Source organism: Sinocyclocheilus grahami, unplaced genomic scaffold, assembly GCF_001515645.1.
Source record: "Sinocyclocheilus grahami isolate Dianchi unplaced genomic scaffold, SAMN03320097.WGS_v1.1 scaffold705.1, whole genome shotgun sequence".
In the NCBI taxonomy this organism is placed as follows: Eukaryota; Metazoa; Chordata; class Actinopteri; order Cypriniformes; family Cyprinidae; genus Sinocyclocheilus; species Sinocyclocheilus grahami.
The window spans coordinates 360,515-383,967 of NW_015505884.1; the positions used below are offsets into that span (position 1 = coordinate 360,515).

Here is a 23,453-nt window from a genome sequence, read left to right on the forward strand (position 1 = left end):
CACTGCATCTTTTCTTTTGAGGGATTCCTGAATATCTATGAAGAACACCTCGTCCTTCATTCTGTGTATTCATTGACTTAGTCAACAGAGACCATGCTCAGAGGATTCTTTCTTTCTTTTTTAGCATTAATTCTGCTTTTGGTATTGAAACTGACCACTTTCCATTTCTCTCTTCTGTTATGCTAGGATGTCTATGAGAAGATTCTGGCGATGGAAAGACACCAGGACAATATGAGAAATAAAGGCCTCTTCACGTCAGAAACCAAACAAATGTGAGCGCTTCAAAACTTCCTGCAAGAAAAAGAAGATAGCAAAAGCACTTTGTCGCAGAGCCAAATGTATTTGTAATATATAGTGCTAGGTATATTAGAATATTAAATTAGGAATCAATCTAGTGAAGAACATTTTTAAAATGCTGATTTTCCCTGAAAGAGATGATTTTGATGGCTTGACTGTGCTCGTTTCCTCACAGATTGCTGACTGGGAGCAGGTGGCTATTAAAAGAGGAAATTGAGGAGTATCTGGTGGAGAACATTTCAGATCATGATGTAAGAACGTGTACATTTCACGAATCCTGTGAAGAGTGTAATTCAGGATGGAAACCCTAGAGGGTAATGTTGGCAAACTAAGCAAGTTATCTTGTTTTGTGTAGTATATGCGGATGATCCAGCTGATGGAGAAGTTGTTGTCTATGCCCTACTGCTCTCTGGAGGAGGAGTTCATTCTGAAGTTCCGCAAACAGCTGGAGGTTCAGTCCAGTAAACACGAGATTCCTGCCCTGCAGTACGACCCACAGGGAGTCACTTTCAGCGTTGCAGATGGTAAAGAAATAAATAGGCTGATTAAATGTCATCAACCTTTTTTTGGCGCAAACACACAATAAGTATCATAAATGTAATCCATGCACATTTTTCTGAAGTCTGCAGATGTGTTCTGTAGTCAGGATTGACAAGATTTGACAGCTACAGCCGACAAAAGATTTTCAAACCTTCTAATCAGAATTCTGATCTGTTCCTCACAACATGAGAGAAAGTAATAATATCATATTTGGGTGTGCTATTCCTTTAATTCTCATGTTCCTGTAAGTAAGATCTGAGAGTTAAAAACGTTTATTCTGCAAGCTTTCCATCTTGTCTTCCTCTTCTTGCCTAAAACAGTTTTTTCTTCTGTACACACTCACTTAATTCCCACATCACTCTAACTTCGCCCTCCTTCCCACAGGCAGAAGGAAGACCGCCAAAGCCAGCATCACCCTCCGAGACAGTGGCTCTGGGAACATCACAATCAACGGCAGGAACTACCTCCACTACTTTCCATTACTACAAGACAGGTGTGTATGAGGGCACCTCAGTCATGCATCGCATCTTTGTGGAAAGATCCTTTTAGCATATCAAGAGCTTATTTGTTTTTACTGTAGTTAGTATGCCATAAATGAGAGCCACACCAAACATGTTCAAATCCAGCATTTGTGGTCCAGCGTGCGTGGTGAGTGTGTTGGGTTTTTCTAATGTGGTTGAAAAGTTAATTACACAGATGAGTGAGCCGGAGACTTGGCTCTGTCAGCGTGCGGCCGGCTGCCCGCCCTTATCACTCCGTCCGCTTCACACAGGCCTAATTGGAGCAGAAGGGGAGTGTTGCTCTGTGTCAGCACTGTGGGCCGTCCCTGCAAGCGAGCCAGCAAGCGCACGCATACTAAAGCACACATGCTTGCTCAATAGTTCTTTCGGTGGCAGGATAATCACTTTGTCTAAATATGATGATACAGTGCTCAAAGGGGGATTTGCAGGAGTGTCACTCATACAGATGTTGAAAGCCTGAGTAGTCCAGCGGAGAGAAACATGTTCTTAATTCTCCTCGCACTATATATATACCTTTCACTCTCTCTTTCTCTCTCTCAGGGAGCAGCTGATGTTTCCTCTGCACTTTGTGGGCATGCTGGGCCGGTTTGATGTTGAGGGCAGTGTGGAGGGCAGTGGTCACTCCGCTCAGGCTGGAGCTCTGCGATTGGCCATCTCACGGGCACTGCTTAGCTTTGTGTCTGAGGGAGAAGTTGAAAAGATGAGGCAAGGTGTGTGACAAGAAGCCTAATTCAGGATGGAAACCCTAGAGGGTAATGTTGGCAAACTAAGCAAGTTATCTTGTTTTGTGTAGTATATGCGGATGATCCAGCTGATGGAGAAGTTGTTGTCTATGCCCTACTGCTCTCTGGAGGAGGAGTTCATTCTGAAGTTCCGCAAACAGCTGGAGGTTCAGTCCAGTAAACACGAGATTCCTGCCCTGCAGTACGACCCACAGGGAGTCACTTTCAGCGTTGCAGATGGTAAAGAAATAAATAGGCTGATTAAATGTCATCAACCTTTTTTTGGCGCAAACACACAATAAGTATCATAAATGTAATCCATGCACATTTTTCTGAAGTCTGCAGATGTGTTCTGTAGTCAGGATTGACAAGATTTGACAGCTACAGCCGACAAAAGATTTTCAAACCTTCTAATCAGAATTCTGATCTGTTCCTCACAACATGAGAGAAAGTAATAATATCATATTTGGGTGTGCTATTCCTTTAATTCTCATGTTCCTGTAAGTAAGATCTGAGAGTTAAAAACGTTTATTCTGCAAGCTTTCCATCTTGTCTTCCTCTTCTTGCCTAAAACAGTTTTTTCTTCTGTACACACTCACTTAATTCCCACATCACTCTAACTTCGCCCTCCTTCCCACAGGCAGAAGGAAGACCGCCAAAGCCAGCATCACCCTCCGAGACAGTGGCTCTGGGAACATCACAATCAACGGCAGGAACTACCTCCACTACTTTCCATTACTACAAGACAGGTGTGTATGAGGGCACCTCAGTCATGCATCGCATCTTTGTGGAAAGATCCTTTTAGCATATCAAGAGCTTATTTGTTTTTACTGTAGTTAGTATGCCATAAATGAGAGCCACACCAAACATGTTCAAATCCAGCATTTGTGGTCCAGCGTGCGTGGTGAGTGTGTTGGGTTTTTCTAATGTGGTTGAAAAGTTAATTACACAGATGAGTGAGCCGGAGACTTGGCTCTGTCAGCGTGCGGCCGGCTGCCCGCCCTTATCACTCCGTCCGCTTCACACAGGCCTAATTGGAGCAGAAGGGGAGTGTTGCTCTGTGTCAGCACTGTGGGCCGTCCCTGCAAGCGAGCCAGCAAGCGCACGCATACTAAAGCACACATGCTTGCTCAATAGTTCTTTCGGTGGCAGGATAATCACTTTGTCTAAATATGATGATACAGTGCTCAAAGGGGGATTTGCAGGAGTGTCACTCATACAGATGTTGAAAGCCTGAGTAGTCCAGCGGAGAGAAACATGTTCTTAATTCTCCTCGCACTATATATATACCTTTCACTCTCTCTTTCTCTCTCTCAGGGAGCAGCTGATGTTTCCTCTGCACTTTGTGGGCATGCTGGGCCGGTTTGATGTTGAGGGCAGTGTGGAGGGCAGTGGTCACTCCGCTCAGGCTGGAGCTCTGCGATTGGCCATCTCACGGGCACTGCTTAGCTTTGTGTCTGAGGGAGAAGTTGAAAAGATGAGGCAAGGTGTGTGACAAGAAGCCTAAAGCATTATACTGATATATGTCTATGCATATTTCATCTGCAGTTTCTTTATAAAGTAGTTATTCTGGGTTATTTTATGTTTAGTTCGTGTTGAATACCGCAGAAAATAATTTCGTCCAAAGTTTGTGAACATGAAAAGAAAATGTGTTTTTTTGTGTCAAATAATATGCACATCATTTTCTTTTAACAAATTTAAATACACTGCTTAGCTTTGTGTCTGAGGGAGAAGTTGAAAAGATGAGGCAAGGTGTGTGACAAGAAGCCTAAAGCATTATACTGATATATGTCTATGCATATTTCATCTGCAGTTTCTTTATAAAGTAGTTATTCTGGGTTATTTTATGTTTAGTTCGTGTTGAATACCGCAGAAAATAATTTCGTCCAAAGTTTGTGAACATGAAAAGAAAACGTGTTTTTTTGTGTCAAATAATATGCACATCATTTTCTTTTAACAAATTTAAATTAAAAAAGAATACTAGTTTCATCAGTGAGACGTTAGCTTCATCTAAAATGGCAAAGACTATTACTATAACTTTGTATCCATAATATAATATTGAAGAAAAAAATTATATTTCAATTTTACCTACTTGTTTTCCTATTTCTTATTTTCTAATACTTGCACTCCTTACTCTATTTCTATTCTATTACTTGTTTTCTTTTTATTTTAAAAAGGACCCTCTAACACTAGCATTTTCTCTTCCTTTCTATTCCATCTGCTTGTTTTCTTTTTTTTATAATAAAAATGACCCGCTAACAGTAGTGTTTTCTATTCTTTTTCTATTCCATCTGCCTGTTTTCTTTTTATTTATTATAAGAAATTAATTTCTAACACTACTGTTCTGTTCTTTTTCGATTCTTCGACTTTTCTTTTTGTTTATTAAAAAAATTACCCTATAACACTAGCGTTCTCCATTTTTTTCCTATTCGATCTACTTGTTTTCTTTTTGTTTATTATATTCAAATGTATTGGTCCAGTCAAATGGGCAGGATGCATGTTATTATTTTACTAATTAGTTGTAATTTTAGTAACTAGTAATTATTTTTGCAAATGTTTATTTAGAAAATAAACTGAGTTTACTCCAATTTACCCAAATTGCTTTTTCAAATGAATGTTGCCCACCTCCTCTCCCAATTTTTCTTGGTAATATGTGAGTTTAAGTCATTAACAAAACTGTCAGGCATGTTAGTCTGTACTGCATTGCACAGATCTAATATTCTGACGTAACAGTGTCAAGTTATTTTTTTGTTTATATGGCTTTTCTGTGGCAGAACATGTCACAGATGTTGTTCATCTGTCATCTGTTTTCTCTGATTAACCAAACAGCCGGCCTGCTGACCGCTGACCCGAGGATCAAGGAGAGGAAGAAACCAGGGCAGGAGGGAGCGCGGAAGAAATTCACTTGGAAAAAGCGCTGAACAGGAAAGGATCAATACAGCACAGGAACCCTGAGAGAGGACACAACTCCTCTCTCTCACTGGATTATTGCATTATTCTGTAGACAATCATACCTTGCTGATCACAAACATAAAGCAGCCCAACTGCATCAGTTAAAATTCACGAAATATAGACTCTTGGTTGGTATGGCATTGGACATCTGTGAACTGAAAGATCTTTCTTTTTCTGAGATTGAACTGTTGTGTATATTAAAGCGGTGTTGAAAATGTTAATATAAACATCTTTCAATAAACATTGATTTCATATGAGAATTTCTTTTTTTTTTTTTTCAATAATAGCCAGAATATAGTGAGGTTGGTTAGATTGTAATGCTCTACCACAAGAGGGCGACAATACTGTTTATGAAATTAATCATTTAGCTGAGTTTTTTAAAAAAAATTTACGTTTTGATTTTAATCTTTTAACTATGATGGCTTAGGCAGTTTATACATTTCACACCTCAGAAATATGCGTAGTGCACAATCGGTAACGCTAATACAAAATATTTTGTCAAATATAAAAAAAAATTGTAAAATATAAGTATTTGCATTATAGAAAAACATTTACTGTTATTTTTAGTACATACCACTTAGTTATGCAGCATATATGTTAAAAATGTAACATTGGCCTATTTTTATAGGCAGGCTACTTCATTTACTTGTATCAGGCTCACTTTTGAAACTATATTTGATTGCATTATGTGCTGTCATAAGTAGCTGCACAGTTCAGTATTTTCAGAGCGAGTTTTATTCACTTTTTGTCATCAAAAATATTACCTACACATTTAAAATCGCTCACATTTGAGACAAAATTTGCAGAAGCGCTTAACCTCAGACTATCTGGGGCACATAATTAAAAACTGTATTGTGTTTTGTCCTCCATAATATTATTTCTGAATCACTGGTGCTTTAGTGATTGCTATGAATGCTTGATGGATGGTTGTGGCCTGTCTGAAACAAATAAAAGCTATAAACGTGAAACAACTTGATCTGCTTCACCGTTCAGCATTGCTATGCCTTTGAAGACTCCTGCCGTCACCTCTAACGTTAGTTACCCTCATTGTCTTCCTCCATCTAATGGCTTTTAAATGACTCTCGGCTCTTTTTTAGAATGAAGTACATCCCAAACCGTGTGTTCCATTCATGTAGGCATAGTTTTGTTTATTAAAATGGACGTCTTTACATTTTGTACACTCCATCCACACTGGCATCGATTTACAATGCAACAAACAGTTAATAATACAGTATGTACACAAGTATCTATATTTTTATGTATAAAATACTTTAAGTGGATATAAAGAGATGTAGCAACATAGAGGATCTCCATTTATAACTGCTCAAGCTGAAAAAGTGTAGTCTTTCTTCTTTAGACAGTAAAGGAGAGGAACGAATGGGTCTTTTTTCCAGGAAAAATGCATCAGCAAATCAAAGCAAAGACCCAGTAGCGCACATTCACTTTACTACACAGGCATTGTGTACGATACCCAAAATAATTTATGTAATAAACGGTGGGACGATTTTTTTATATATAGAATTTACCATCATCCTTGTACAGTTACCAGTATAACTTGTTAAACCGTTTCTGTAAAAATATCTCAAGGCAACTATAACCTACCTTTCCCTTGTCATAATAACCGAGGTCATTTTACGCATTTGTGTTTATTCTGTGCTTTCCCCCCATCTTTCACTCTTAACTTACTCCACTTTCAGACAAAACACTTTTCAAATAGCCTACTTATTCAGATATGAGGTTATAAATCATTCTCATGCAAAACCTCCCGCAGCTGTTTGCTATCGTGCGTCCCTAAACATATGTAATTTAGCATGTTCAAAATGTTTTTTGATCATTAAAAACAGCTTAGCATTCTTAAGACATGAGGACTCATGTCCATATCACCACACATGCATATGAGAAACAAAGAGTTGGATGTAATCTGTGCACTTTAGCATATAGTTACACAAACATTGAGTCCATTGGTTTGTTTGATATGGCTACAATTTGACTAAATATCACTTAAACTTGACTTCAAATGGAAATATCAAGCCAAGTTAACCTTCTGACGTGGAAAGGAGGGAGAGAGAGACACAAGAATATCTTTCTTGGGTTGGCCTCATTAATCAGCCTTTCATTGGAGAATCTTAACACTATGATGTAACTTTGAAGTTTTTCCAGATCAGACTATAAATGAACATGGAAAAGCTTCCATTTGTATCTCCATTAAATGGTTTAAAGTAAATCTTGAAAAAAATATCAGTTTCCACAAAAAAAATGAAGCAACAATTAAATTTCATCATTGCTAATAGTAAGAAATGTTTTTCTGAGCACTAAATCAGCATATTTGAATGATTTCTGAAGGATCATGCCACACTAAAGACCGGAGTAATGACTGCTGAAAATTCAGCTTTGCGTCCCAGAATAAATTAAATTTTAAAGTATTAAAAAAATGAAAACAATTGCTTTAAATTGTAAATATATTTTACGAAAAGATTTTATTCTTGATCAAATAAATTCAGTCTTTATAAGCATAATACACTTTCCTTTTTTTTTTAAATAAATAAATAAAAAAAGCATTAAAGAAACTCGAACCCAAACTTTTGAACGTTAGTTAATGCTAAAAAAAAAAAAGGTTTAGATTTCATTTGAAGACATGCTAATGTACACATCACAATAATTTTCAGTTTTAAAAATATTTAAATATGGTACAAATATCATGAATTATTAATTTTTAATAATTTGGGGGAGCTGCACAGCATTGCTTCTCCCCCCCAATCTAAACTAACCATGCCTTATCATTAAAGTCAAGATACCTGAATTTTTTATCAACTTACACACCCATATGACTTTTTCATACAAAAGTTCTTCCAAATATTAACTAATAGTCAAGCAGTATTGTTTGTTTAATTTTATTAAGAAATAATAATACAAAGAAAAAAAGTACTCAATTAAGTTTCCTTACCAAGACCCCCCCCCCTTCCTCCCCCTTCATTATGATATCTGGACAGTTGTATCCCCCTAAATACATTAAATTTCGATTCTGATTTTGATTAAATGAATAGACTGAGCACCATGCGACTTGACTCTGTGCTGACATTGAAAATAAAAAAAAACACAAATCATGAGAACTCACCCTGTCATGCTGAAGCTGGAGATTTTGTGCTCTGGCCAGCCCCACAGCAACCTGGGAAGTGCACCGTGCATGCACACTGGCCCTCAGCGCCCCGCACAGGAAAGGACGGAGTAACGGTAGAGACCACTCCTCTGGGAGGAGCTTTAACACACGCACTGCATCAAAATCGTCAGCATTCCGGTTAAGCAAGTCAACGGCAGCTACTGTTTGTGCCCCTCCTGGTACATCGGGGTCCAAGTAAACACTCAAGAGTTGGTGGAAAAGGTTCTGACGGTAGAACTGATCATGAGACGCAGAGGCCCAAGAGCAGTATTCCTCAGCTGCAGCCGAGTCTTTGAACTGGTGCACTAGAATGTGCAAGGCCTTGTCATGTTCCTCTGACTTCCCATGTAGTGTAGCTCGCTCAAGCAGCAGCAGCTCGGAGTCCTGAATTTTACCTACAAGCATACAAGCAGATGACACTGAAATCATATGACAGCTCTTTACACCTCCGGCCACTTTATCGGGTACTCCTTGCTAGTACTGGACAATCATGTCACATTTAAAGCCACTTAAATTACCTTTCTTCCCCATTCTGATGCTCAGTTTGAACTTCAGCAGATTGTCTTGACCATGCACAGTTGCTGCCATGTGATCAGCTGATTAGATCTGTATTAATGAGTAGTTGAACAGATGTACCTAATAAAGTGGCTGGTGAGTGTACATTGTGATTGGAATTTTAACTGAATGGAATTTTATGAATAACGTTATTTTGGTCACACTTTATTTTAAGGTGAATAGAATGAATAGAATAGACCACTAACTAAGACTTTTGCCTCAAACTCCTAATTTTGCTGCTTAATAATAGTTAGTAAGGTATTGAGTTAGGGATGGAGAATATGTGACCCTGGACCACAAAACCCGTCAAATCTGAATAAATAAGCTTTCCATTGATGTATGGTTTGTTAGGATAGGACAATATTTGGCCGAGATACAACTATTTGAAAATCTGGAATCTGAGGGTGCAAAAAAATAGAAATATTGAGAAAATCACCTTTAAAGTTGTCCAAATGATGTTCTTAGCGATGCATATTACTAATCAAAAATTAAGTTTTGATATATTTACAGTAGGAAATTGACAAAATATCTTCATGGAACATGATCTAAATGATCTGGCATAAAAGATTTGGCATAAAAGAATAATCGACAATTTTGACCCATAAAATGTATGGTTGGCAATTACTACAAATATACCCGTGCGACTTAAGACTGGTTTTGTGGTCTAGGGTCACATATGGTCTTGCAGAATATGTGCTTTATAAGCACTAATAAACAGCCAATAAGTTAATAATAATCATGCTAATAAGCAGCTAATTAATAGTAAGAATTGGTCCCTATACTACTAAAGTGTTACCGTTACTTCACAAAAAATCTCTTATGGCTACAACTTGGCCAAAAAAAACAAAACAAATAAGATACTTATTTTTTTAAATTAAAATTATAGTTCTAATAATAAATTCATTTCTGACAAAACTAATAACAAATTAATTTCTGCCTTAGTATCAATAAAGTATTGTACTGTAAAAAAGAAACAAAAAAAAATAACAGCATTTTTAAAATGCAATATTACAATTGTAAAATATTTGTCTTAACTTTCGTGTGTTATTTTGACGTAAAATTCTACTGAAATCTAGTGTAATACTGTAAACCTCTGCTTTAAAGAGGCTTGAGCCCCTGTCCCTTTATTTGGTGCGCTCCAGAATGCAATTTTTACAAAGGGGGAGACCACACTGTAAACCAAAGCCCTCTGCCCTGAAATCACTGTAAACTGACTTATTTTAATATTACATTCAATTTAGCAGGTTTTCATCACCTAATGAACACCCATTTGGGAAACCCAAGGAAAGTGTTCCTTTCCTTTTATAATTGAGCATACTTACAGTAAATGTCATTGACCCACTAACCACTACATTCTGTGTTGCGTAGCTGAACTGTAGTCTAGCTTAAAACATTACTACAACACCTGAACAGAAAGACATTATTGCTGTATGAACAGTCAAAAAAAAAAAAATGCAATGAGCCATATCTGCAAACTCAAAGACCACTAGAGATCTGCTCAACTCAGCTGTTGATGTTCTTTTCCTAAGGAGACAATTAATTATACTGCAACCAAATGGTCAGTGTGTCTGACATTAAAATAAAATCCTAATATGTCAATTGGAGAACAGACACAAGTAGTGGTCGACCGATGTGGGTTTTTTGACAGCCGATACCGATGCCAATATCTTTGAAAGCAGGGAGGCCGATGGCCTATATAAAGCCAATATCATTTTATTTTCATTTGTATTTAAGAAACTTGAAATCATTTGAAAATGGATTAAAAAAATAATCGTGTAAAATAATCATACTTATACTCTAGAAGACAAAGTATTTTTCACAAATAAATAAATATTTAATAAAAATATAATTAAAAAGGAAGGTAACACTGTAAACAACAGGGCACTCAATATTCTGGGAAGTTTGTGTGCATTTGGAATCATATTTATTTATTTTACATACAGCACACAGTGAAAATGACATGAATATGACAGTGGGCAAATGCATAAAGCGCAGCATAATTTGAAATCAGTCACAAGTTTAAAGTTTGTCGATCGCGCGTCTCCAGTGCAGCTGAACTCTCCTCCTGTCCGGTGTCAGCATTCAATTTGCACAGACTGACCGTCACACAGAGAACACGCAATCATGCAGGTCACATGCACACTTCACAAGATCTCAACTAGATTCGACTAAGTCTGCAAGGTTTGTGAAATTAAATGTTCATTAGTCATTCAAAGATTTGTTTAAATTATATAAATGCGTATTTGCAGAATGCTGACGGCAAACGAGAAAGTATTATAATGTTTGCCTTTCTTTTACTAATAATATTAAAGCAATCATTATAATACTTTTTTTGTATACATTTTAATTCCTTTGTTTAACAGTTCTATCTGATTATTAGATAGACTTCGATCCATATTAGACAGAAGCGAACAAGAGGGAGAATGTGAGCGGTGTGTGCTCACTCAGGCGCTGTACTATACCGCAGCCGTTCTCGGCGCAGTCAAAATAAAAGTCTGACGTGCTGTCAAAATAAAAGTCCCGCCTCGAACACATAAGCCAAACAGAAAAACTTATCGGCCAATGCCGATATTTGAAAAATGACAGATATCGGCCGATATATCGGCCTTGGCGATATATCGGTCGACCACTAGACAAGCACACGGGTACTGGATACCTACCTAGTAGTAACTGGACCCTGTACAGATTAGACTCTTTCAGTAATCGTTGTAGTTTCTGGCGGGCAGCAGACAGCTGGTCATCAGTGGCTGATGGTCGTGAGATCAGGCCCAGCACTCTGTCTGCATACAGCACAGCTAGATGTGTGTGATACTTCTCTTTCTGTAACAACAGAGACACAACACACAACGTGTAGGGAAACTTTTAGCATAGGTACAGCACTGGACTAAAGAATTAAAAATGCTTTGGAACAGTGATGATTTACCTGCAGTCTCTTCTCTAGAACAAGGTGTTCCAGGTAGAGCAGAAGGGCTTGACTGTGATTCTGCAAATACGTGATCACGTCATCTGGGTTTAACTGGCCCGTCTTCTCCTCTGACGTAAACCGTTTGGTGAAGATCTGCACACCAATCTGTATTTAAAAGATAAAGAGTGCCATTCAATGACATCCCAATGACTATTCTGTGGGTAAACAATAATATAAAGTCCAAACCTTTTGATCCTTCTGTAGTGCCCAGTCTGCATGCCGCCACACAAGATCAAGGTTGGAGCAAAAACTAAGAAAATCCACAACATATTCAAACAGATCTGGTCGTGTTGAGTCCTGGAGATCACCATTGACAATCTTTACCCACATCTATAACAGGACAGGACCAAAAAAATGCTCAGACATCCATTAACAGAGTGTATCCAACTGTGAGGTTATTTAAAAAAAAAAAAAAAAAAAAAAAACGGCATCTTGCTTAAAATTAATATTCAATGTTAAATACACCAAGCATTTATTGATAGCATCTGAAGTAACATTCCTTCTACTTCCCCCACTGTGGAAGTAAATGGAACTACTTACTTTTATTACAACCACTTTTTAGCTGGTCATGGTACAAACAGAAAAAATGATATACTGTATATTTAGACAGACAAAACTGGTAAGCAATTCTATCACACCAGTCTAACTTGGACAGACCAATATTTCATCCAGGCAGATTAACTGGCCAATACGAGGCCATTTATTAATTATCTTTCACATTTATAGATTGCCCGACACGAATTTGTGAAGGTTTATTTAATTTCACTGCATCTCATATGTTTTTAAATGCAATCTGTGTGATCGGAGATTTGGCTCTGTATTAAGCAATGCATAAATACATGATGCTGTTTTGTTCATAATTGTTTATGCAGTTTACAAAATTATATTTGATATATATATATATACACACACACACATACATTAATTCATGCACGTTTTTATAGACCGTTATTTGCATTGACAATTTAATATGCTGCATTGTTTTGCTCATTGCGCCCTCCTGTGGTCTCGGGAGATAAGCCAAAAGTTTCCTTAAAGGAACACTCCACTATTTTTGAAAATAGGCTCATATTCCAACTCCCCTAGAGTTAAACAGTTGAGTTTTACCGTTTTCGAATCCATTCAGCCGATCTCCGGGTCTGGCGGTAGCACTTTTACCTGTAGCTTAGCATAGATCATTGAATCTGATTAGACCGTTAGCATCTCGCTCAAAAATGACCAAAGAGTTTCAATATTTTTCCTATTTAAAACTTGACTCTTCTGTAGTTACATCGTGTACTAAGAATGATGGAAAATTAAAAGTTGCGATTTTCTAGGGCTGCACCCACAGTACCCAGAAGGATTTCGATATAAGTCAATAGGAGACTGCTTTTCCTTTGCTAAAGTAAGGAAACTTTGCTTCCTTTGCTCCCGTTAACAAACGTTGGTTTTCACGAGACTCACTGGCGCATGCACAGCGCTGACCTCATGGTGAGACACTTTTTTTTTATGGATTGGCGCATTTTATTTAACTGCTTTTGGACGGATGCATGCAACACCCGCCGAGTTGCATTAAACAGCTTGAAAGATCAAATACAATTTTTAATATAACTCTGACTGGATTCGTCTGAAAGAAGAAAGTCATATACACCTAGGATGACTTGAGGGTGAGTAATTTATGGGCTAATTTTCATTTTCGGGTGAACTAACCCTTTAAGACTCATCCACACCCTCCTAAAACGCCTCATTCAAACACGCCCCCACATGTCTATGTCACTGTGTGGGAAGATTTGCATAACACCGCCCAAATGTTCACGCAAAGAAAGAAGGCATAACTTTGATTCTCGCTGTAGTATTGTTGCCGCCGCCGCTATGTCGTGGAGACGCTGTGTGTTTCGGTGTGAAAGCGAAACCACTTTGTTTGGCCTTACAAAAGAGGACACAACTAGAAATCAGTGGTTAAGTTGTATTTACAACACTGTTCCAGAACAGTTCAACCCAAATATTCATATTGCATTTTATGGAGGACTGTTTCCTGAACCTGCAGAGTAGCCTACAATGCATCTGTGCACAATGGCCGTTTCTATAAAGTGGGGCAGTTCCTACTTTGCAAGGACAATCTGGCGCTTCTGACTCACAGCCTGCAAGTACGTTTTCATATTTAAAGAATTTGCCACTGATGATTCAAAGGCGAGTTTTGAGCAGTGTAGAGTAGCGCTTGTTGTTTGTCGTTTCTCCGATCACAAATGCAGACATGGTTTTAGGTTTACGCGGTGCGATACGCAACCCGTAAAAAGACAGTATAAGTCATAAGACATAAGTAATTATGTCCCCACTGGATGCAACAAATGCCTCATTTGTAATGGGTTTTATTGGTTTTGTCTCGTCGCGGCGGGAGACGGCATCACAGTATGGTAAGGGGTGTAACATTTCCATCACACGCTTGAGGTATTCAGCCAATCACAACGCACTGGCCAATCAGCGTACACCTCGCTTTTCAGAATGATGAGTTTTGTAAAAATTTGCGTTTTAGAAATGTGGGGCATAGAGGAGCAACCATAATGTACATTATGTGGAAAATAATGTGTTTTTTTTTTTTACCTTAAACTGCATAAACACATTGCATTACACCAAATATACAACAATGTTCTTTTTAGCAACGTCATATGACCCCTTTAAGTGTGTGAATTTAAGTGAACAAAGCATAAAAGTGATTTTAAAAAGTGAAAAAGTTTTTTTTTTAAAGAAATTAATGCTGTTATTCAGTGAAGATGTGTTCAATTTATCAAAAGTGACAGTAAAAACATTTATAATGTTACAAAATATTTCTATTTCAAATAAATGCGGTTCCTTCCAACTTTTTTTTCCAGAATTCTTTGATGAATTGCATCATGGTTTCCACAAAAAATATAAACAAGCAGCACAAATGTTTTCAACATTGGTAACTATAAAAAAAGTTTCTTGAGCATCAAATAAGCATATTAGAATGCTGGATCAGATGTGACACTAAAGAACTATAATAATATTTTTTTCTGTAGTAATCAACAGCATGCCACATATTATGTCATATCATATATGATATTAATTAGTATTTAAAGGGATGAAAATGAACATTCTGTCATTGATTACTCACCCTCATGTCGTTCCAAACCCATAAGAACGTCTTTCATCTTCAGAACACAAATTAAAGATATTTTTAATGAAATCCGAGAGCTTTCTGACCCTGCATGGACAGCAACGCAACTACCACATTCAAGACCAGAAAGGTAGTAAAGACATCCTTTAAATAGTCCATGTGACATCAGTGGTTCAACCGTAATTTTATGAAGCTACGAGAATAAACCACTGATGTCACATGGACTATTTTACTGATGTCCCTGCTACGTTTCTGGACCTGGGAACATTGCAGTTGCATTGCTGTCTACAAAGGGTCAGAGAGCTCTCAGATTCCCTCAAAAGTATCTTAATTTGTGTTCCGAAGGTCAGGAACTTACGGGTTTGGAACGACATGAGGGTGAGTAATTAATGACAGAATTTTCATTTTTGGGTGAACTAACATTGGCAGCAAACTTTGGCTAAGCTGTCACAATCAACCAGCACATCAGCAATCAGATCTCACCTGTAAAGCTGCAGAATCTTGACCGTTGTAGTGATACAGAAGCCCAAGAGCAAAATACCTGAACACGGAGAAAAAAACATTTACAGTCAAATTACACACATTAAGAAATGTAGCAAAAGTTATTTAACCATTGTCAAACACTGACATTTATTAAAGCTTTAATTCATGCACTGCCATAGTAACTGTAGTGAATAAAAGGACAGAGGGCATGGATGATTAATGCATCATGATGGTTTATGAGACACCAACCAAAATACTACTAAATGTGATGCTCAGCAAAGGTGTCGCAAGCATCATCTTTGGAACATCATCTTTAGTTTTCTTGCAAAAATAAACTGTCAAAACTGGATGTAATCTTCTGATCAATAGCTACTCAAAGGAAAAATAAAAGCGAGTACCCACTTGTGATGCTTCTCCAGCCAGGGGGCGCTGTCTGCCAGGACACAGGCATTATCGGAGGCCAGCAAGTCAAGGAGACTCTCGTGGCCGGTCTCTGCGTAGAGCTTCAGCAATGCAGTATCTACATCTTCATGGAAACCATTAGCACTGTCGCTGCAACGCACCTCGTGCAGGTAGCTAATGAGGAAACGTTTGAAGCGCTGTACCTTCTCCTGGTCTCCTTGCGTCAGGTGGTTCAAGTCAGCAAATTCATGAAGTGGTGGATGGCAACGCGTGAAAGAGGAAGAGGCGGGAAGGAGCAGTGGATAAAGAGAGATCAGCTCCCGTACATCCAGCTGTCCTTTCCTAAAATGGGCATCAGATAAAGCTCCATTTATTTAAATAAAAAAACTGATATTTTTTAATGGGTCTGATTTAGTGTATTATTATTACTAAGCTATTATTTTATTGCATTTATTTTGCTGTTTTATTATAAAAAAAATAAATAAAACTACAGTAGTATAAGCAATCAGTGATTTAAACAGATTACTAGTTCTTGCTGCATGATAGATGTAGAAACCTAAAATACAAGGGAGAATTCAACATGGTAGATCCACTGATATTTATATCGGCCATTTATTCAGCTGTTAGACAAGTTACTGTTCTCCATCCATTAGCATACGGCGATTAGGGTCAGGTGCACAGAGGGATAAGAAGCAATTAGCAAAGAAGTTAATTAACTCCGTTCAGTCATCCTCTGAAACATCTGGGTCTGAGCGGCAATTAACAGTATTAATTACATGACAAAATGATACACTTCACCTAAAATGCTCTTTTGCTTCTAAAAACTGAAGCTGGCCAAATTGGATGAATCCTGCTTGTTGGAGAATTCTTTTGTGCAATATCTACAACATAAAAAGAGAAAATCGTCAATTAAAATCCTTTCCCCAATTGAGAGAAACACTCTCGTTTCTTCACCAGTTTGCCAGATCAGTTTGGTGTACCTGATATTTTTCTTTGGGAATGTTTCTCTGTGCCGCCTCGGTGAGGGTCAGCGCCTCTTCGACTCGATGGCTTGCCAACAGGTCTTGGATCTGACGCTCCAGAGGGAGAGGAACCAGTATATACACCGCTTTTGAAGAGGCCAACACCACCTTACCTGAGAGAGGGCATCAGAAATAAAGAATTTAGAGGTTCTTTATAAAGTGGACACAAAAAGACATTCATTAGCTGATTATTATCAGAAAATGTTTGAGCACTGCATTACTTGAATGCTGTAGCTGATGTACCTATAGTTCAAAGCATTGAGGAACATTGAATGATATGAAAGGGATGACAGGTGTTTACATAAAACACCACTACAAGCCACATTTATGAAAACAAATGCGCTAGCATAAAGTACAGCACATTGATAAGACATGAGAATGTGTGAGTGCCGGTGGTCATACATGATTTATCAACTGAAAAATAATCAAGCTTGTGATCGGTACAGTAATGAGTTTTTGACGTGAGACGTATAGCGACTGACCTGATCTGAGCTTGTCATAACACATTACATCAGGAGCTCCTGAGTAAATTGCCTTCACTACATTCTCTGCACTGCTTGCTTTATTAAATGAGAATGAGTCTGGTTTTCTTCATCCTGATTCAAGCCCTATCAAGCTTTAGCAAGACTTGACAGGAGAAAATTTCCTTGCTGATTTGTAGGGAGATTTACCTCCGCACTTCAGAGAAATCAATACTGGTAAAACAGTAGACTGCAGCACTAGCAATCTGAAGGAATACCCACTAAGACATCTGAGATCTAAATATATATTGAAATGTTTAAATCAGCGCCATTTCTGCTGTTTCTTTACAGTGTTTCCTACAGGATTTTGTTTTTGACAATTTGTTTTTTCTGAAACTCTTTACTACCCTTCCAAATTTGCCTCTTTAAATCATAGGCAAAAAAATCCACACACCAAACAAAATGCAAAGTTCAAAGTCCACTGAACAAAAATTTATTCCTGAAGATTTACTGAGGGTTACAACAAAAACGAAAGTGCACAAACAAAAAAGTGACCGTGCACACACACACGCATGCACACACAAAAAGCAAATGTTTCAGTCCTTGCTAGACTATCTTCAGTGCGATCTTAGTAAATATTCAGGAATACATTTTCGTTCAAAGGACAATGAACTTTGCATTTTGTTTGGTGTGCAGATTTTTTGCCTTTGCTTTTTGTATTTTTCTCTATTGACTGAATCTACGCACCCAATTATAAACTTTTTTTATTTTACTTAATTGGCGCAGAATTTAATCATATTTTTCATGTTTAAATCATAACCTGTGATTCACCAAGTAAGTTGATCATATGAGCTGATTCAGTTTGGAAATAAGTTGTCTGACTGAATCAATGCGATGACACCTGGGATTGAGAATAACAGTCTATTTTGCAAATAATTTAGACTGATGCAATAAAAACTAAGCAAAAACAGTATGATTCAACATTTGGTAGTTTTACCATAATCTGTAAATGTGTATTTAAAAAAAGAAAAGGTAGATATATAGTTATGTCCTGTTTACATGTCCAATGCATTTTTTTATACAATGTTCATAAACATTGTTGTGTTATTTTTTTCATTGAAGATAAATTACATTTTTTGGAACAGTACATTTGTGTGAACTGTTATTTTGTTTTGCAGAATACACTTAAAGATGCAGTATGTACGATTTTTTTTAATAAAGTGCGTATGCCGTGAGGTTGCCTTTTTGGCCTTTTGCAAGATATCCAGTCATCATTATGTTCAATGTCAGATATTGTTTTGTTTTTTTTACTTTTAAAGTAATGATCACTTGTAACTACGGGTACCAGCTTTCCTCAAAGCATCATATTTATCCACACTGAAAATCTGAGTTGAAGCCCAACTAAACAAATGATTGGAGACGTTCTGCATACATCATCAGAGAGAAGTCATAGTTTTTACCTCAAAGAATGCAGAGAGCGTGACTTGCTTGACTGTGAATGTGAATATGCTATAAATAGAGCAGACCCCCACATTTAACAAGATGTAATTGAAAACACAGTCTATCAATATCCTGTCCTGCCTTATGTTTCTACTGTAGGTCCAGTCTAATTGTCAATAAATCTTTTCTGGCTCTGGAATGCTGGAAAGCCATATTTTCATGACTGACTACATGCCAAATAGGTACACTGTGCCTAAATGTCACCAGTATTAACAATTAATACAGTGTAAGGATGAAATAAATGGTCAATGTATGGGACAGCACTCTTACCTTCAAAATCCTGTAAAACGTGTCCATCTCTGAACGACAGCGTCTGTTTGAGCTGCTGGTCCAACATGCTGTGAACTGTCACAAAGCCTTCATCCAGAGCGACCACATACGGGAAACACACAGCCGCCGCAATCACACTCTCTGACCAGCTCACCGGAGCACGCTGAGATATGCCCTCTGCGTTAGCAAACATCCCTGAGAGATAAAGATACAGAGCTGTATGACTCATCACGAGTGATTGCCATGACGACAGACATAGCTGAGAAGACAGATTCATATCTCGGGTGGGGTGCGGCTAAAGTTATAATAAAAATGACAAACAAACAAATAATAGATGCATTCGCCATAGAAAACAATTCAAGATACGGAGCCCTCAGGCATTTCCTTCTGAAATGCACTAGTGCGAATATAAAGGGATTCCCACTGAGAATTTAGACCACAAACACTATCTTCCAAAGTCCAAAAGGGGGAGGGGAAAAAAAGTACTACTGGCTTGCATCTCTTGCAGAGGTGACATATTTTTTAAGCCACAACCACTTCACATATATGGTTCCATTATTCTGAAGTCAATGGGGTTTTAAATGGGTTTTTGGTTAAAAGCCTGAAATAAGGTCTATGGTTAACATAAGCACAAGATATTTTCATGTTTTATTCTTCAACATTAACTTCATCAGTAATTGTCTTGAAAAAGCCGGATGCTTACAAGTGGCTAAGTGGGGACATTTAACATCATGCAAAACAGGTAAACTCATCTACTCACTAATCACACTCTTGCAGACAATTCTAACGCAAACCGTCCAGGAATTTATTTATTGTTTAATAGAGACTGAAGGAGCTGTCGGAAGCTTAACGGTAACGGCGGTGACGTTAGTCATGCGCCCGTGGTGTTGTTCGGTTATAGCTTACGTGTAGCTTTTTACTTCAGGTGATTATTTTTAGGTTTAAAAATAAAAGTTGTGTTTATTTGTAAAGATTATCTTGATGGTAAGAATCATAAACTGAATTTCCTACAACAAAAGTCATCACCGCTGCACTTTTTTTTTTTACTAAAACCATATTTCAGAATGAATGTTATATTTATTCAAGAACATATTTTTTATTTATATTAATATCTCCTGACCTAAACCATAAAAGTTATGACAATATCTACATATTCAGTCACAGACCTGACTGAAAACTTCCAGTGAAGATCCTCGAAATATCATTGATGACTAAAATGTTTCAATAAGGAAAAGAAAAGCCTCCTGCTGGCACAAGCTTATATTAAAATTTGAATAGAAGGTCGATGTGTACATACTGATCAATGCCATCTTTGGTCATTTAACTCACCAAGGCCGCCTGGAGCAGCCAGGAGAAACTCTTCCCGGCCAATCCTCTTCACAATGGGTTTCCTTTCTTCACAGTCATAAGGGAACAGGTCCTGAGAGGCTCCTGTACTGTAGTTGAGAATCATATACTGCGTGGACAGGGCTAGACAGATATTGTATCCGTCCAGGCTCAGGGCACAGGGCTGCTCTGGTGTGGTCACTTCCTTTAACATCTGCACTCTGTCCTCATGGACCGTACAGATCTGGACGGCCCGTCTGCGTGCCAAAACCACTGCCATTTCCACACAGAACGCGTCCCCCGTCACTGGATTCTCGTTGATACAAAACGCAGTCACACCTTTGAGCTTCGTGCCACCAGTGGGTACAGGCTCCAGAGTACCCATGTCCACAACAGTGATGCTTGAGTCACAGAGGACAATTAGACGCTCCAACGCAGAGGCAGCCTTCAGCTCTGCCACTGGCTTCTTCAGGCCCAGGTATTTGTGGAGGAGCTTCTGGACATTATAGGCCAGCTTACCTTTGGCTGTAGTGTGCTCCTCTAGCAGGAAGTGATGGATGAAGCAGTCATTGGTGCCAAGGTACAGGTGTTTGCCGCAGCACTCGATGCATTCGATGTTTATCCGTACCTTTTCACCCATCACTTGCTCCCGCTCCACGGCGGGAACCAGCTCAAAAGCTTTCACGCTCATGATGCCACCCACATCTACAGAGAGAGAAAACAAAGACAATGTCTAAGTTTAGACTTGCACTGACAAGTATGAGCAATATTATACAGAATATTATAGAGACATTGTATCATTAATTATCATAATAGTAATAATAAAAAACAAAAAATATACATGTTAAAAAGACAAAAAAAAACGTTTCTCTGTCTTGCTGTACAAGTCCAAACTAAACGTTAATAATAATAAATGTATAGTAATAAATGCTTATTTTGTGGTCTAAAGGTTTTGTTTCTCTTGTTGTAGATGTGGCAAAAGCAAAACAAACCCTTCACTTTCGACATACACTGACAACAAATATGTGCAAAACTGTACAACAAAGCATATTATAAACACATTAAATCAAAATAATATAATATTAAAGACATTAAAAAGAATAAAAATATATAATGAACATTTCCTTTTCTGTACAAGTCTAAACTAAACATTTTGTTATTATTATTTCAGCTTTTGTTAATAATATAAATGTCTTTAAAATAAGCTTTATGATTTAGTTCACGTTTGTTGTCAGCGCAAGTCTAAAGTAAAGGATTTTGTTTCTGTTGTCTCTTTTGCCAAGATGTGGCAAGAAGAAAGAGAAAACAGAAACAAATCCTTCAGTTTAGACATGCACTGACAACAAATGTGAACAATATTGTAAACAGAAACGCAAAATGGCTTATTAGTGTCACTTACTGGTATGATTTAGCATATTCTAAAGCAATAAATCACAGCTCTGACATTCAAGAATAAAAACAGGTGCCTATCAACCAGTGGGTTGTATTACACACAGGTTCATTACAGACCTGTCCCGTTCCTCTACAAAACGCAAAAGGTATTTCATTTTAGAAATACAAAGTTGTATGCGAGATACATTTCTGTCAAACCAGCTAAAGACTACGCTAGCAAAACCATATCAAGAGGAATCAACACTTAATTCCTCTTTTAATCACCAGCACCAGCTTCACATCCACACCAGCCCAGTATCAGTATTTACATGAACGACAGACAGAAGCGATTTGATCACGGATGATCATGGGAGGCTATGAATGTGTTTCAAAGCCTAGCAAGATGCCCATCTAAAAATATTCCTTTTGGGTTTTTTCGAATATGCGCCTATTATGCCATTAAAGCTGTGCTGGTAGACAGTTCGCTAGGGTTTAACACACAGCCTACGTGTCTGGTCGTGTGTGTGTCTGTGTGGTGCGGCATGCAGAGAGCGCAGGTGATGTTAAAGAAAGCCGAGCGCATATCGTACCCCAGCCGTGGCCAGTGCGGTCCTGATTTGAGAGATGGCAGTGTTTTCACGGCCTGCCCGTTTCATTCAAGCGCCCCTCTCCACCTCCCTCGCTCTCCCTGCGGTAACGCTTCCTGTTTCTCCGCCGAGATACATCCGGGCACGTGATGAGGGTGGGGCTCTGGGCTGGCTTTTTATTTGAAAGCGTTTATGATAATTAAATCTGAACCCGAAAAGGGATGCATAATACATTTAGTTTTAGCATTAATGTCGTTAAAACAGAAAACAAGTTATTTTAAAATTCAGTAAACTATTCTTAATTTATAGAGTTTGGTTAGAATGTTAGATATTTAAGTTTGTAGTCCTTTTTAAGGAAACATCCGCACTTTCAAGTTATGGGCTCCTTCTGGATTTCCAATTATTATTATTATTATTATTATTAATTTACGGTTTCGATTCACATTTTATTTGACAACATAATAAACAGTAGAACATCAAGCGTGAATTCTGATGTCATTATTTTTGTTTGTTTTCGTTTTGTTTTTGGTAAAAAGTCGCTAAATACGGACTACAAACAAAGTAACGTTAAGTTTATGTGACTGAGGAATCGGACATTTTTCTGCAGACAACAGATAATTTAATTTACATTTTTACCACAAGGGGGCGATATAAGCCAATTTCTTCTACAGTAATCTACTGAGCCAACATCTGAAGACAATCATGGTAAAATAATAATAATAATAATATTCCTTGGTAAGGGTGGAAACCTATCTTAATAATTTCACTATATTATCTTCTTGTAGCCTGCCAGAGTAATCTCATTATTCATGGAATAGGTCAGAATAGACATCAATACTAGCAAGTAGGGTCTGTGAAATAAACATACATTATAATAATATTACTAATATACTGCCATCTATGAAATATTTTCCATATTTCCAAATTCAACCCCCAGTGAGATTTGAGTATAATAAACCTACATTGCTTTTAATAAACTAGAGACAGATGCGTGATGAATCAGACCTTTGGGTTTCACTGAAAGATAAGAAGGAACAGCTGAGGCATATTTAGACTAAATGCATTGAATGGGAGTCATTTTTTATTATAGCAATCTCCTGTAAGCAGTACTGAGCCTTACATGAATGTCTTTTCAAGAAGTTTATTATGAGCTCCAGCAAATTCTTCACACAGGCTATAAATTATATATATATATATATATATATAT

At 37.7% G+C, this 23,453-nt stretch overlaps 2 protein-coding genes across 2 annotated transcripts in view; one reads left to right on the plus strand and one right to left on the minus strand.

Annotated features, from left to right (window-relative positions):
• LOC107559921 (28S ribosomal protein S9, mitochondrial-like) overlaps positions 1-5,289 on the plus strand; it is a 26,560-nt gene extending 21,271 nt beyond the window's left edge. The window contains exons 9-11 of the mRNA XM_016243950.1: positions 1,222-1,330; positions 1,899-2,068; positions 4,910-5,289. Of these exons, the coding sequence (XP_016099436.1) occupies positions 1,222-1,330; positions 1,899-2,068; positions 4,910-5,001 (371 nt within the window). The 3' untranslated portion in view covers positions 5,002-5,289. The remainder of the gene's footprint in view (positions 1-1,221; positions 1,331-1,898; positions 2,069-4,909) is intronic.
• A 2,716-nt stretch (positions 5,290-8,005) lies between these two features.
• On the minus strand, positions 8,006-22,438 carry LOC107559914 (transforming growth factor-beta receptor-associated protein 1 homolog). The gene is made up of 12 exons (XM_016243942.1): positions 22,250-22,438; positions 20,292-20,993; positions 18,963-19,157; positions 16,690-16,844; positions 16,508-16,590; positions 15,710-16,051; positions 15,308-15,365; positions 11,896-12,039; positions 11,668-11,814; positions 11,405-11,564; positions 8,148-8,584; positions 8,006-8,032 (listed from the first exon to the last, which is right to left on the minus strand). Exons 2-12 carry the CDS (start codon positions 20,977-20,979, stop codon positions 8,006-8,008), a joined length of 2,436 nt encoding a protein of 811 aa, XP_016099428.1. The 5' UTR covers positions 20,980-20,993; positions 22,250-22,438.
• Positions 22,439-23,453: the final 1,015 nt, after the last annotated feature.

Excerpts from the sequence above, each read along its gene's own strand:
- LOC107559914 (XM_016243942.1), bottom strand. The coding sequence starts at position 20,979 with ATGAGCGTGAAAGCTTTTGAGCTGGTTCCCGCCGTGGAGCGGGAGCAA. Across the intron at positions 11,815-11,895 it reads CACTACAGAAGGATCAAAAG|ATTGGTGTGCAGATCTTCAC; the intron begins GTTTGGACTTTA and ends TTTTAAATACAG. Across the intron at positions 11,565-11,667 it reads TTCTAGAGAAGAGACTGCAG|AAAGAGAAGTATCACACACA; the intron begins GTAAATCATCAC and ends CTGTTGTTACAG.